The 16,112-nt window shown below is 36.2% G+C and overlaps 1 protein-coding gene across 1 annotated transcript; it reads right to left on the bottom strand.

Annotated features, from left to right (window-relative positions):
• Positions 1-12,248: 12,248 nt before the first annotated feature.
• LOC112192907 lies at positions 12,249-15,647 on the bottom strand. The gene is made up of 2 exons (XM_024332828.2): positions 15,180-15,647; positions 12,249-13,417 (listed from the first exon to the last, which is right to left on the bottom strand). The coding sequence occupies exons 1-2, from the start codon at positions 15,280-15,282 to the stop codon at positions 12,600-12,602; spliced, it is 921 nt and encodes a 306-aa protein (XP_024188596.1). The 5' UTR covers positions 15,283-15,647; the 3' UTR covers positions 12,249-12,599.
• Between the last annotated feature and the right edge of the window lie 465 nt (positions 15,648-16,112).

Genomic DNA, 16,112 nt, shown 5'->3' with positions numbered 1-16,112 from the left:
CTGTTATGCTGAACACAATCTTCCTTTCCTTGATCTTGGTGGTCAAGCTTCTGCTCTTCATGCTTCAAGGTCACGCGGTCTTGGCCCTAGCGGTCCTTCCTCCCTCTTTGGGACTGGTCGCGGGAGCTCTTATGGTTCTCAAGGTAATAGTTTTACTAGTCATGGGTCCTCATTTGCTGGTCGTGGTCTTCCTAGTTCTTGTGGAACTAATAACAGTTTTGGTCAATGTGGATCCTCTTCTATTCTTGGTCCAGCACCTATAGCTCCAACTTCCAACAGAGGTCATTTGTTATTTTGGAGATTGCATCCATTGCCAAATTTGTGGACGTCTTGGACACTCTACTCTTTATTGTTACAATAGCATGAATATGGCCTTTGAAGGGCATGTACCCTCATCTCGTCTGATAGGAGCATTTTAATGCGATGTTTTAATAGTTATTTCCTCATATTTTACTTAGTTATTTCCTTAAATAAATAAATTTTAATATAATTTTTATTTTCTAGGTACATTGGAATAAATGGAGAAGAAATGAGCTGACATGAAGAAATGGAGTTTTCCTAGTCCAACTAGGAATCCCAGTCAACGCAGGAATCCTAATGAGGCTAGGAAACCTGAAGGCATTAGGAGACCACATGGCTTGAAGATGACGTGGGAGATATTATGGGAGATTAAATCTGATTTTTGCATGGGAAATGATGGAGATAATGTGAGAATCAAGGAGATTACGTTGAGAAAATCTTGGGAGAGTTTCATGGGATTGTGCAACAAGAAAAGGCTCAAAACAAGTCCAAATTCGTTCCTTAATTCCCTCAAGATATGTTGGCTGAAATTAGAGAATAAATTTGCAATTTTAATTTGAAAATCAAGAGAAAATCAAGGGGAGGATGTTAAGGATAAAGCCATGGAAAGATTTAAGAGAGAAAATGTCCAAAATGAGTCCGGATACATTGTCTAGGTTCATGCCTAGATATTTGGCCGAAAATTGTGAATAAAATCAGATTAAATCTTGGGAAAATTAGCAATAATATATTTGGAAAGATTATGGGATTGATTTTGGAGCTTTTTGATTGGTTGGATGACACAACAGAGCTGACGTGGCGCTACGTGATTGGTCGAAGCTGTGTGGTGCAACCAGAAAATTCTTTGGAAATTAAATTCATGAAGGGTTGCCTTCCCCTATATATAGCCTCCTCTCTAGACACCACCATCACACCAGAACAACACAACCACAACACACCCCATAATTCATAAAATTCTCTCCATAACGTCAAGCTCTCTCTCCACCCTCTAGTGCAATCCACAGTTTCAAGCAAGGAAGAAGAAGAAGAAGGAGCTGTGAGCATCATCATCCATCCTCCACCTTGAAGACTTGCTTCCAAGATTCAAGCATCCAAACGTCAACCCTCCATCTTCATCTCCATCTCATGGTGTAATTCAACCTCTTTCTTTGTAACCTTGTTTGATTTCGTTAGAATTGTTTCTAGTTGACAATAATATTTGAACAAAGTTTAATTCTGAATTTCTTATGATTGAATGAATTTTCGATTCCTATAATTGTGATTCTAAGTTGCTTTTGTGAGATTGTTCAATTAAATTTGCTTTACAGAAAACTTTTATATGTTTATGTTCTTTGGTGGCCAACTTAGGATATATGAATGTAATTGATGCTAGATTTAAGTTTGTGATTCACCTAATAATTTTGTAAACTTGAATCAAAAGTAGTAAAGGTTTTGGACAATAATCGAGTTTAATTGAAAAGAATTGCAATTAGATGAACTTTTTCATACTAAGTTGTTCACTTAAGTTGATAGCCTTTCTCTATATGTATTGCGTTGAACATGTTATGATTAGCTAGCTTTCTAGACTTTGATTGCATGTTTGATAGGATTGATCTAGGTGCTTTCACTTAGATTAATTAGCAAGGAAAGTAAAAAATGGAAAATCATTTGCTTCAAATGTTTTACATGATCAACTTCTTTCTCATGACTTGGAAGAACAATTGTAGAGTTGAATCGAATTTGATTATGGAATTGGTTTTGATCTTTGTTTCTTATGTTTCATTCTTGTACTTGTGTTTGTATAGTTTTATTTGTTTTAATTCTTTTAATTTTAGGAAACCAAATCTTAAAAACCCCCCTTATTTCGTAAATTTGTATATACTTTATTTTATTTTTGTAAATAATATACTTTGTTTTGTTTTAATTCTTTATTTGTCTTACAATGACATGTGTACCCTCAATCCCCGGAATAGAACGATCCCTATTTACTATATACTAACGATGATATCTTATAGGGTTAAATTATATGTTTGCTTTGAGCGTATCATCGTCTCACTGCAATGACTACTTATACTACCCCTTCTTCGGCTAATAGTGTGACTTGGCTTGCTGATAGTGGTGTCAATGCTCATGTGACTCCCAATATAGGTAACATTGCTTCTCCTAAGGCATATCACGGTATTGACAATCTTGGTGGTATTGGTAATGATTCTAGTCTTTCGATTAAACACATTGGTTCTTCTCTCCTTCACACAAATTCATCCACCTTTCCCTTGCATGATATTCTTCATTGTCCATCTGCTTTTGCCAACTTACTTTCCATCAACAAGTTTATCATTGATAATAATTGTTATTTTATCTTATATCCTAATTCTTTTTGTGTAAATGATCTCACAACCAAGAGGACATTTTTCTAAGGGAAGAGTGAAAAATGGGCTCTATCCATTGCGAATTCATCAAACGAGGTTGAGTCCATCTAGTGGATTTGCTTTTGTTGGTACACGAGTTTTCGCTCAAGTCTGGCATTCGCATCTTGGTCATGCATCGTTGTCTATTTTGAATAAAGTCTTGGCTAGTACAGCTTCCCTGTATTAGGTTCAAGCAAAATGTCTTTTGTCATGCATGTCCATTAGGGAAAAGTACAAAACTTTCATTTGCTTTGTCTGAGTCTGTTTCCCATTTTCCTTTGGAATAAATCCATTTTGCTGTTTGGTCGTCTACAACTTTATTCAATCAAGGCTTCAATTATTATTTATTAATGAATTGTTGATGATTATTCTAGATATTCTTGGTTATTTTCTATGAAAAATAAGCATGAAGTGTGTAATCTATTTATCACCTTTCGTACCCATGTTGAAAAATTATTCAATCATCCAATTAAATTGCTTCAAACTGATGAAGGTGGTGAATATATGAGTAATGCTTTCCGTACTTACTTATCTACTCGTGGAATATATCAAAGATTTTATTATCCTAAACATCCTGAACCAAATGGATTGGCAGAGCGTAAACATCAACATATCATTCATACTGGGCTTACTCTATTAGCTCACACACACATGCCCTCAAATTTTTGGGTTGATGTCTTTAACACTGCTGTGTATATTATCAATCGACTTCCATAAAGTGTTCTAGGATATGTGTCTCCATACCAAAACCTATTTAATTGAGTTCCTCAACATGATTTCTTTAAGGTTTTGGTTGCACTTGTTTTCCATATCTTCGTTCATATAATAATTCAAAATAACAAATACGGTTAAAACGTTATATTTTTTTGGGCTACCGGTCGTTGTTTAGATCCGTCTACATGTCATGTCTATTTATCTTGTCATGTTTTGTTTGATGAAGCAACTTTCCCATTCTCAGATCCCATTCTTCCCTCATCTCAACGTGCCTCTTCACCATCAGATTTGTTCCATCCATCAACCTACTCTCCCTTCTCCACATCTTACCTTACCTTCCCTACTAATTTATCCCAACCCACTAGCCCACCTATTACGTCACGTACTCCACTACTAGCTCTATCTTCTCCTCCTCATATATATCACGTCACCTATTCTACCACCAACTCTATCTTCTGCTAACCTCTCACCTAAAAATCGTTCATCACCAACTCACACCTCTTCTCCAAATCTCTCGTCACCCAACCTTTCACCCCCAAAATAATTACCGCCATCACCACCTACTTCTTCATATATGGTCAGCAATGTTACTAATGATCATCTGATGATTACTCGAGGCAAGGATGAGATTCGTAAACCCAATCCTAAATATGCTTTATCTGCATTTGTTATTGCTACCAATATTGAATCTACTAGTTACAGTCAAGCTGCCAAACACAAGGATTTGAGGATAGCCATAGGTAATGAGTTTGATGTATTACAACGATTTGGAACCTGGTCCTTGTCCCACCTACTCCTGGCATGAACATTCTTCTCAACAAGTGGGTCTTCCGGATTAAACGACGATCTGATGGAAGTATCGAGCGCTATAAGGCTCGATTGGTGGCAAATGGGTTTCACCAACAAGAAGGAACTATACCGAAACTTGCAACCCAGTTGTCAAACACTCTACCATTCGTCTTGTTCTTGCTATTGTTGTTAGTCACCAATGGCCAATTCGATAGTTAGACGTTCAAAATGCATTTCTCCATGGTTACTTAAATGAAAAGTGTGCATGAAGCAACCAATTGGGTTTGCTAATTCTCAGTTTCCCAATCATGTTTGTCAACTGCATCGATCTTTATATGGTCTCAAGCAGTCTCCCAGAGCCTGCTGGTTTCAGTGTTTTTCAGACTATCTAGAAGACTTGGGCTTTCAAGAATCAAGGGCAGATTACTCTATGTTCACGTTTAACAAGCATGGTGTCTTTCTCATCCTTCTTATCTATGTTGATGATATCTTAATCACGGGTAATAATACTACTCACATATCTCATCTCATTTTGAGTAGCTTATTTTCTATGAAGGACTTCAGTTCCATTCATTATTTCTTGGGTATTTAGGCTGTGTACAATGTTGATCAGTTACATCTCACTCAACATAAATATATTGTTGATCTTCTAAACGGTCTAAGCTTCATGATGTTAAACCAATGTCTACTCATGTTCATTGATACGAGCAAAAGCAATCGCCAATTTAAACCCTGAAAATGTCGAGCGTTAGTATAGGATAAGCAGGGATCGTTCAAAACCGGGGATTGAGGGTGCTTACATGTGAAACGAAAATAAGAAAATGAATTTACAAAACAAACGAAAATAACAAGTATATATAGACAACAATTCGAAATTTACAAAGAATCCAAGTTATAATTAAATTAGAAATCCTACTCCTACTAGAATACATTTTACAAGTCATAGTTATATTAGAAATCCATATACAACAAGGATTAAGATTACTTAATTATTAAGAAAACAAATTATTGACCAAGTCAAACAAGAAATACAAGTTTAAAACTAACTCTAACTACTTTCCCTAAAATTTAGGAACCAATCCCTAAAAAATAGGAGCACACCCTAAAAAGTAGGAAAACATCCCTAAAAATTAGGAAACACATAACAAACACATATACACAAAATACTATTCACGGAACACTATTCACGAATTTAATTAACTATTTTCAGATTATTTATTTTTTTATTTTATTAACTACATTAACATGCTACCTAAAAATTCCTAAATTTAATTTGATTTATTTACAAATATACAAAAACATCAAGAACATAACAAAGGGGGGGTTTTAAAGATTGAAAACATAAATTTTCAGAAAACAATAAAGAACAAAAATCGTTTCTATACAAAGGTGGGAAAAGAAGAATTTTCGAAGAACACTTATCAAGAACTCATCAAGATCAATATTTTCATGCATCCCTTAATCTTTTAAATTACCATGGAAAGCTATCAACCAAGAACACAAAGATCCAAGCAACCATTGTCCCCTTTTAACTTTCTTTCTTAAGTCAAATTGAAAATCAAATCAATTTTATTTTGAAAAGTTCGATATCAATAATGAAAAATCCCGTTTTCAAATCATTAAGTTCAAGAAAGAATCAATAGACATGCAAATCCAAGGGCGTCAATACTCATCATCACATGCATAATCTGATTTTCGACTCAAAGCAAGCCTTTACTACTTATTCGAATTAGGTTTCACCAAGCATCAAACCTAATTACTAGCAAGTTACATGCAAGTCTTCCTTTTATGTTTGTCAGACCAAGTGAATCGTTAACATGTACTGAAGCACAAAAATCAGATTATCATTCCATATTCGGCAATCAATCAAGACAAAGGACACATAAACACATCAATCATTGAATAGAACATCAAAATTATACTTGAAAACAGTTTTGCATACTCAAAAGATTCGGTTTACACATAGAAATTCCAAAGCAGAAAATCCATCTAACAATTATACAAAACCGTGAGTTAATGTATGGTAGAGCATATGAGCAACCCTTAATCACGTCCCAAGGTCCAAAGCAGCTCCTTAGCACAGCAACAAGTGAAGATCACGGTGGTGGAGGGTGATGGCACGGCTTTGCTCCTTGAAGATTGTGAAAACCTGAAACTAGAGAGCAAACAAGTGAGAATCGAATTTGTGGAGAAAATTGTTCACCCCTGAACGTCTAATACACAAGATATATATATTAGAACGTCCTAAGGCACTCCCAATTCGTTTCTACTTGGTTTCTCTTAGTTCGTGTTGATTTAGGACTTCTTTCTCACAAAACAGATTTCCGGCAGGATTGACCTCAGTCCACTAAAACATCCATAACTTCCTCTAGAAAATAGCTATTGACAAACCGTAAAAAGCTCTGGAAACTAGACATCCGTAGCTTTCCAACCATATAAAGATCATAATTTTCTGAGCTCTGAGCGATTTTTGACACTCCGTTGAAGTTGACTGATCTGCACAGGCAGATTTCCGAATCTGTAATGGATTTGTCTTTTAATGCACAAGTTGAGTCCAATTCGATTTTCTTTCATATCACATGCCTCTCACATGTCTTCCACGCCTATTCTGAAGTAGAAACGTCAAGAACTCCCTAGAACCTTCAAGAATCTCACGTAATTCTAATCCTTACTCAACAAGAAGTCCAAATTCCACATTGCTTTGTAATTCGAATCTCTTGTGACTTCCTCTTCCATGTGCACGGCATATGATCTTCTTGGGACTTCTAGATGCTTCATGAACGTTCCCAAGCTCTCCTAGTATGAGTAGAACTCCATATGCAAGTAGGTTTCCTAGTTGAATACTGCTTCCTTTTCCGAGATGCTTCCACACTCTTCCGGAACCTTCTTGAATAATCCTTATCCAACAGGGACTCCTTGTCACACTAGTATTCCTTATCTGAGTAGAATTGGGTTTCCCTGTTCAAGTAGAACTTCTAATTTCCGCGACTTAAGAGTTTGAATCCAGGTCAGCTTCTGATTCCTACTCCAACTAGGATTCATTTTCCTAGTCAAACTGGGAGAACTTCCATTTCTTCATTTCTTTCCATTTTTGCGTCCTTTATGCCTTCCTTAGCCATTTTCGGACCTTGCGATTCCATTTTCACCTGAAAAACACTAACTAAGTTAAATTGATCAAGATAAAGGGAATAACTTAGCAAAATATAGGGTTTAAACATTATAAACGTCGCATTTTATGCTCAATTGATCAAGATAAAGGGAATAACTTAGCAAAATATAGGGTTTAAACATTATAAACGTCGCATTTTATGCTCCTATCATTCATTGTGGCACAAAGCTTAGTTTACATAAGGGAGATTTATTATCTAATCCAAGTGAATACAGAAGTATTGTTGGAGCTCTTCAGTACTTAACACTTAGTACTCGTCCAGATATATATTTTGCTGTGAACCAAGTATGTTAGTTTATGCATTCTCCTACTACTATGCATTGGACTGTTGTTAAATGCATTTTGCATTATCTTAAGAAAACTGTTGATCAAGGTTTGGTATATAAACCTAGGACATTGCAGCTCACTGCCTACTCTGATGCTGGTTATGCCTGTGATCTCGATCATCGTTATTCTACCAGTGGATATTGTATTTACCCTGGTGCCAATCTGATTTCTTAGAGTTCTAAGGAACATAAAACTGTTTTGAGGTCTAGTGCGGAGACAGAGTACCACAGCTTACCTACACCGCTGTTGAATTATCATATATGGCTACTCTCTTCATTTAGAGATCTAAATTTTTATCTCACTACTCCAAGAATATGGTGCAACAATATTAGTTCTATCTCTTTGGCATCTAATCCGGTGTTCCACTCTCAAACTGAGCACATAGAAGTTGATTATCATTATGTTCGAGATAAGGTTGTTTACAAGAAACTTGATGTGCATTATGTCTGCACTGAAGATCAGACTGCTGATCTTTTCACAAAGGGTCTTCCCACTCCTCGTATTGAGTTTTCGGTATCCAAGCTTCCTGTCCGTCCTCGGCCTGTTCGCTTGTGGGGGCATGATAAGGGACAATCTTCTTCTTCATCATATGATTCACCTTTGTCCTTATCTACCTCTTTCTCTCTCTCCAAGTCTATCTGCTGTTTCACATGATAAAGGTTCAGTTACTCAAGCTAATCATGTTGGACATATCTCTGCCACAATCACCTGAAGCTTCTTAGCTTAGTCATTATCATCTACATATTGATTATATCAACAATAGATAATTGTTCAGTTGTACATATTTAATTATCTCTTTGTATCATGTTATCACTTTGGTGATTGAGTTCTATCTCTATTGTAATTCTTGTATACATATCAATATAAATACATCACATAACCCATAAATATTCTGTGTGGTTTTGCGCTCAATCATATCTTCTTCAGAACAACACCTGGAAGATGAGATCAAAAACAAAAGCATGCTGCAACCTGCCAAGAAGCACTCGCGAATCCCATAGTAGTGAGCACGTCAACTAAGCAAGAGCAAGTCTTTCTAAATTCGACGTATCGGAGAAGGCCACTACCTTCACTAGTATTTTTCTTCAATCTACATAAATGGGTAGTTAAACATTTTTTTTTATAATTGATTTATGGTAATGTTTATTGAGCCTTAAAAATAATTATTATCCATTCTTCAACCACACAATAAATATTTTACGGTTTTTCAAAAAAAAAAAAAAAACATTTACTAACTGGCAAATCCTCAATAAATATTTTCTGACCACAACAAATTTTATTCACTCTCAATGAAGTTTACTGACCTCTAGTAAATATCAAAAAAATGCTCCGACAAAAGCGTATTTATCAAAAAGCTCACAAATGTCTACCCTTTTGGATTTTTTTTTCGTATTTTGGACTTATGAGCTATTTCCTTTTATAAGAGGGTGATGATTTTAGCATTCTACTTTAACATGTATATCACCACTTGACCTCTACTTTTACATAGTTACAAGTGAAGTATAATTAAGTGATAAAGTAAATGTCAAAATTACTCTTAGGGATTACTTGTAATATATACGGGTCATATATACACACACACAAGCCCTTCCACTAAGGGCCATTAGAGATCATTTATGAAACACACTTTTCTGATCACATCTTAGTAATTGGACAATTCAGCTTCTAAGTTTACATGAATACATCATTTTTGAAATTTTTCAACCAAATTAAAAATCATTTGGAGGTTATTAACCTAAAGCAAAACCTTCAAAGATGATAGATGAACCTTATTTACATCCAATAAACCATCATACACGGCCTCATCGATTACCTTTCAGTTTCCACACATGTTCAGAGCCTCACCTACTTATTCGAAGGCTTTAATTATTTGCTGCTTTGGAAGCTCTTATTTCTAAGGGGCAAAAATATCACTTTGGTCATCGAACTATGGCTCGCTTGACACTTTGGTCATCCAACTTTTAAAAACTTCATTTTGGTCATCGAATTATATCATCGCATATCACTTTGGTCATTCTGTCTGTTTTCTCTGTTAACTCCAAGGGTATTTTGGAGATTTAAAGGTTTACTCGCCATTTTTATAACTTAATCCAACTTTTCCCGCCTAAACATAAAATTTCATCCAATTTTGCCAAATTTTCCCTCCTTTTATAATTCCTCAATTTATTAAATCAATATTTTTCTTCCTCTTATATTCCCTCACTTTGAATCATTCTCTGACTCGATTATTTTTCTTTGTTGTATGCTTTGATTATTGATGATGAATGCATGAATAAAAGGAGAGAAAAGTTGGCAAAATTGGATGATGTTTTATGTTTAGGCGGGGAAAATTGGATTAAGTTATAAAAATGGCGGGTAAAACATTTCATTTCCAAAATATCCTTGGAGTTAACAAAGAAAACGGAGAAAACTGACGGAATGACCAAAGTGATATACGGTGATATAGTTCGATGACCAAAATGAAGTTTTTAAAAGTTGGATGACCAAAGTGTCGAGCGACCCATAGTTCGATGACCAAAGTGATATTTCTCCCTTTCTAAGGCCTCTTTTAGTTTACGGAATTGAGGGATTGAGAAATGAAATTTATTCCTTTCCTATATTTGATGTGCACAAGGAAGGGAACAACTTTCCTTTAAGGAGGGAAAATATGGGGGAGTGAATCCTCTCCTCCTTTAGCACTTTCCCTTCAACTTTCCCAACATTAAATGTACATTAATTACATAATAAAAATACATTTATATTCTTGTTGAAAATTGTTATTGACAATTTTATTTTGAATGCTTATGATTTATGTAACTATATATTTTAATATATGAGGATATAAATGGAACTTAGTTTTATTTCCTTACACAAACCAAAATGGAAACAAACATAACTTTCCCAATGTTTCCAAACAGCGGAAAGAAAAGTTAATGGGAAGTTTGTTTTTCTTTCCCATGAGAGTTTCTAAGGAATTGATTTCCTTTCCCAAGTAATTCTCACCATTTCAAAGGGCATTTGTTGGAGGTGTGTTGATGGTAGAAAATATTCTAGTAGTGAATGGGACGGATTATTTTATTCATAATAAACAGGAAGAAAAAGATGGTTTATGATTCTTAAATTGGAATTGAGTGAAGTGTGTGATCGTATGGAGTTGTCATTCTTGTGAAAAGTCTTGCAACGTTTCTGGTTTGCCTCTACATGGGTTGATATGGTAATCAATTTTGTTACAAACTTACAATAGTTCGATATTCTTTTCTTAGTGCAAGGAAAACCTGAAGCGAATGTCATTCCTTCAAGGGAGTCAGGGAGAGCCATTATCAGTATTTGCTTCTGTTTGGTGCTATAGGCTTCTCTGCTCTATTGAGTCCAAAAGTTACCTTCAGTGTTTTGTCCAGTTGTCTAGGGGCTCTAGTGTCCCAGGGTCAATCAACTCAACAACTCTCTCCGGTAGAGTTACATTTGGGGCTAAAATGCTAACACACTACCAAGGTTATACTACTCATTTAGGGAAGAACATATGCAAACTATCGATATGGAAGGCATTCCTTAATATTTTGCCTACATTGGACCGTCTAGCTACAAGAACTCCATAATTTCATATTGAGAATCCTAATCTGGTATTATATGGTATCAGAAAATCGGAAATGCTGCCATGATTGTAAATTCACGAAGACCCCTCATATCTCAGGTCTGTTTTTATCCCAAGAGGCCAAGCTACTGCTCTATCTTCTCAAGTTGGCTTCATTTTGGTGAAGAGAAGCTATCTTCTCTACTTGCAAAACTACTATTCTTGAATTGGAGTGTCTGGAAAGAAAGAATCAAAGGGTTTCAGTGATTAAAATCATATAGTTTGTGACGTCTGCCATGCTCAAGAATTTCCAATTTCATCATTGTAAAAGAAGAATCCTTTGGAGAGGAGATGGACTGGAAAACACCTCCTCCTGGTTGGCTGAAGGTTAATTTTGATGGTACATTTGATAAAGACACGATGAGGCTGGAATAGGCTTCATAATTTGAGATTCCACTGGTTCTTCTGTTGGTGGAGCTTTATGACCGATGTCAAATATGGCAAACTCGGAAAATGTTGAGGCCTTAGTGAGGGGAGGCTACTCAGTTACTGCCACATTCCTTAAACCTAGTTATTTTTTAGACAGATTCCTTAACTTTGGCAACACTATGCGAAACAATGCTTCACAACGTCAAACTTCTCTGCTGAGAATATATGACGATCTTGTCTCGTCCACAAACTTGCCCAGGCTCAAGTTTCCCGTCATGCATTGCAGCAAAGCAAATACGACTTCTCACTCGGCTGCACTTCAAGCTTTAGTGCATACTCGGCAATACTCTTGGATAGTGTTGGACTGATGTCCTTCCAGCTTTTCTTTCTACTGTAAATGTCCGTGAATGTACTAGTTCTTAGTGATCAGAGATAACTGCGTCATGTTTCTCACCCAAAAACCCAAAACAAAGAAGAAAAAGGAATCTTCAGATATGAAGTTGTCTATCATAAACTGGATCTGATGGAACCATTCCAAATAGAAGCTGATCTGGTCCATATCCTAACACATTACCACGGTCCCTCTTGAAGTTTCATATTCCGATCATTATATATAACACATCTCTACTAACATACTCGCACTCCCACAATTAGAGAGGCCTCAGGCGAGTCTTGTTCAACATATATTATTATAGACTTATAGTAATGCTACACACACAAACTGAATCAATTCCAATTGAATTGGTTCGACTCTGCCAAGGCCATATAACCTTATTATTTACTTTCTGTCCTACGGAGGACAGCAAAAGAATACAAAAAACACTAGCACACATACCATCAAAACTCAGACAACCAACACTCACAGACCCGGTTCCTCCCAACTCCATGAATTTCCGCCCAACTACATGAACGTTCCGCCCAACTTCATGAACTTTCAGACTTGCTGACAATCATTCCAAGTTCCATTGCGTTGATAACCAACATTATCTCTATTCCTTCTTCCTCCATTCCTCCACCCTCGATCTTTCTGATAATAATCACCCTGAAATCTTGAGGTCCTATTTCTTGAGTGGTTCCAACTTGCACCACCATTATTCGCTCTGTTCCTTGCATCAACATTTCCCCAATAAACTCGATCAGCTCTTTTCCAATCCATATTCTTATGAGGATCATCAAAATGGGTATTCCAATCACTTGTGTTATCGTTATTCTCCCACTTATTCCAACCACTTCCCCATCCTCCTACTGCTTCTTTATTCTGATCGGAGACAGGTTCCCAAGGGTTTTCTTTATTATCTGCATTCCCTCCAGGACCCCAGTGTTCAACATCTCTGCTGGCATCTTTTTTGAAGTCATCCTCAGCATCCCCCCATCCAGTGCATGAAAATGACTGATTCAAAAGGAGTGGATGACCAACAATAACACCCTCTCCTTTGGTTTCATCATCGGAGGGTTTAGGTTCCCTTTCCAAGTCCAAAATCAGTTCAGGATCAATGCTGGAGTTCCAGTCTATTTCATCAATATAAATATCAGGATCAGGCAACGATATGTCGCAGGGAAGACCGTTAATCTTTGCCCAAAAACGGTTTTTTGCATTTTGGAATGCCTCTTCACCTGCAGAATCATTCCATTGAACAATATTTTCATAAAGATACATACACCTCTTTGTATCTAAGAGCTTTTTCCATGGAACTGAGCCCACCGACGTACAAAACTTCTTTTCCCAGGAAGGCACACTGAACTGCCAACTATCTGGAAAAGAAAAACAAGCAGATTGTAGATCAGCCATCATGCACCAAGAGAATATCTAAATTAGGTCAAACAGCTCAACAGAAATCTACAAAGATAGAACTTCCGGAAAGAGAGAAGAAGATTCAATAAACAACCACAGAGAAGGAAATATTGATACAACGAAGAGAAAGAGATGCAACAATGATTACAGACATGCAAATGCGACAAAACCTTGCAACGTAATGGTATAAAGTACGTAGAGGAAAATCCAATAGAATAGTTGAAAACGACAACACAAATCTAACCACTAAAGAAAAGTTTTGGCGGATCCAGATTTCCGAATCATATTCACATTTTTCTTTCCTGGACATTTGCACACATTTCCCAAATCTGCATCCACACTTGTCCGCATTAAACATTTGGCGATACTTGATAGTCAAACAAGCAAGAAGAATATTGAAACGGCAACCATCCAATAATTGGCAGAACATTTAAATCTTAGACAGGTTAGGCAGAATTATTGGAAAGATGAGGGAAACTCAAAACTGGTACAAAGTAACACAATTATGGCTCAACAGATTAAATCCACACGAACCTTATTTGGAAACTAAAATGCTATTACTCAATTTAACAAAAGCTAAATATAAAAACTACTTGTTATCCAAAATTGAAACTCTCACAATAATATCTAAAACCTTTTTAAGGGAACAAGTATCAAATATATGAACTTATTAAGAAAAGAGTAACGACAAACTGCAGTTCCAGCCACACATGCTTACTAACTGCACCAGCCAAAATGTACCAGACCCTGACAGAACAATATCTTTTGCAATTAAATGTACTGATATACAGATATTCTCTAACGTATGAAGTATTCAAACAGGCTATCCATCAAAGCAAAGAACACCATAAAGTCCTAGCTTGCATGATTGCAAGTAAATGTTTTAAAACAAACTTTTAAATCAAACAGCAATACAGTCCCCTTCCATAAACGGAGAACGACACTTACACACGAGCAAGAGCAGGAATGCTACCGAACTCTAAAACCTTTAAGTAGATGATTATGCCTACGTGATTTAGCTCCAGGGAATGACATCCTAACAGTTGGGAGGGGGAAGTAACAAAACCACTATTGCTCCTCATCTTAGATTAACTTGCAGGATAACTTCTTGCTTTTGCACAGAGTTTAGAGAGAAGAAAATGCTATTGGTATGTCTTGAATAAGACTCAACAGTGGAATACAAAGAAGATCAAGACTTCAATGGGGGGACAGAAGCACAGAGAAGAACAGAGATTTCTCGAAATTATTTTCCTCCCAGACAATGAGGTTTCTTTGTTGTTTGATTTATAACCCCTCAATCAAAGATTAGATATCCTACCCATCTAAGCAATAGCAAAGACAGAATATTACACATTCTCCAGAAGGGATACAAAAACATTTTCAATGAAACAATTTTCTGTAGAAACAATCGAAACCTAAAGAAAAACAAAACTACAATACAAAATCCGGTTGCATCCAATTCCAGAATTCCCAAAACAAGCAAAACAAGACTAAAACCTAACTAGCCGCTCAAGCAAATGCAAGAACAAAAAATTCTAAACAGAATCAGAGGCAGCAGCCATGCATATGAAAATCAAAGGAGAACCCTTTTTCCTGAACCAAAAACCCTCTCAAGAGAAGCATTAATCTTCAAAGTTTACAAAGGATCACAAACTAGTACTCCTGCAACAACTTAAATTCATAAAAAATAGATGAAAAATACATATAAATATATATATATACCATGATGTTGCGGTGGCTTTCTGTTCTGAAATTTAGTCCAGGAACCTCGTTGATGATAAGTATCACCCCGCTGCTGTTGTTGCTGTCTTCCCCAACTGCCCATAATCAAAAGCAAAGGGAACCCAAAACACCCAGAACCAAATTAAAACCCACCCAAGATTGCTTTCTGAGTTCTAAGCAGAAACCAAAAAAAAGACCAAAAATTGGAAAAGGGTTTTGAGTTTCCAGCACAAAGGGTCAGTAAACTTGTTAGAGGGAGATCAGATAGAAAATGAGAGAGAGACTTGTTGGAATATATATATATATATCTATATATATGTATCATCAAAGAAAGTAACTCCGAGGTTTTAGAACTGTCGTCGTTTTGATCTTTGCTTCCTTAAAAAGGCCCCTGGTATTGCCTATTGGTTTTGGTACGTTACTCAAAGCCCCCTGGGTTTCAGATTTATTTACTAAAATAGCTTCACACTTCCCATTTTTGTGACGACGACTGTGGCGATCCAGAGGGTGACAAAAGCAGTTGGGAGCCAAGTACAGTTTCGGGTTTGAACCATACGTCACACTGGGTAACGCGTACTTGGAAATCATGCGTATTTATGTACCAACCAGGTAGGTAATGCCAAACTATTGGATGACAATACAAAATTAATCCACTTTCTAAACATTTCTAAACATTTGTATTTGAATTGGATTATGAGATTATGATTTTTAACTATTAGGGCTGTAAAGTTGTCTCGGAGAATTGATGCAAATATGGTGCTTGAGATAATTACATTCATTGTACTATTGTAGTGTTTTAGAAAGTTTATTTTCCTTATGTACTGGCCGAAAAATTTTATTTCCTTTAAGTGGTTCGCATTGTTTAAAAAAATTTATGCGTCAAAGAGTGTAATTGAATTACACATGTCCATAATTTTTTATTATTTTATTTTT

This window comes from Rosa chinensis, chromosome 3 (assembly GCF_002994745.2).
Source record: "Rosa chinensis cultivar Old Blush chromosome 3, RchiOBHm-V2, whole genome shotgun sequence".
In the NCBI taxonomy this organism is placed as follows: domain Eukaryota; kingdom Viridiplantae; phylum Streptophyta; class Magnoliopsida; order Rosales; family Rosaceae; genus Rosa; species Rosa chinensis.
The sequence above is the reverse complement of the archived record's forward strand: the minus strand, read 5'-3'. Positions and strand labels throughout refer to the sequence as shown.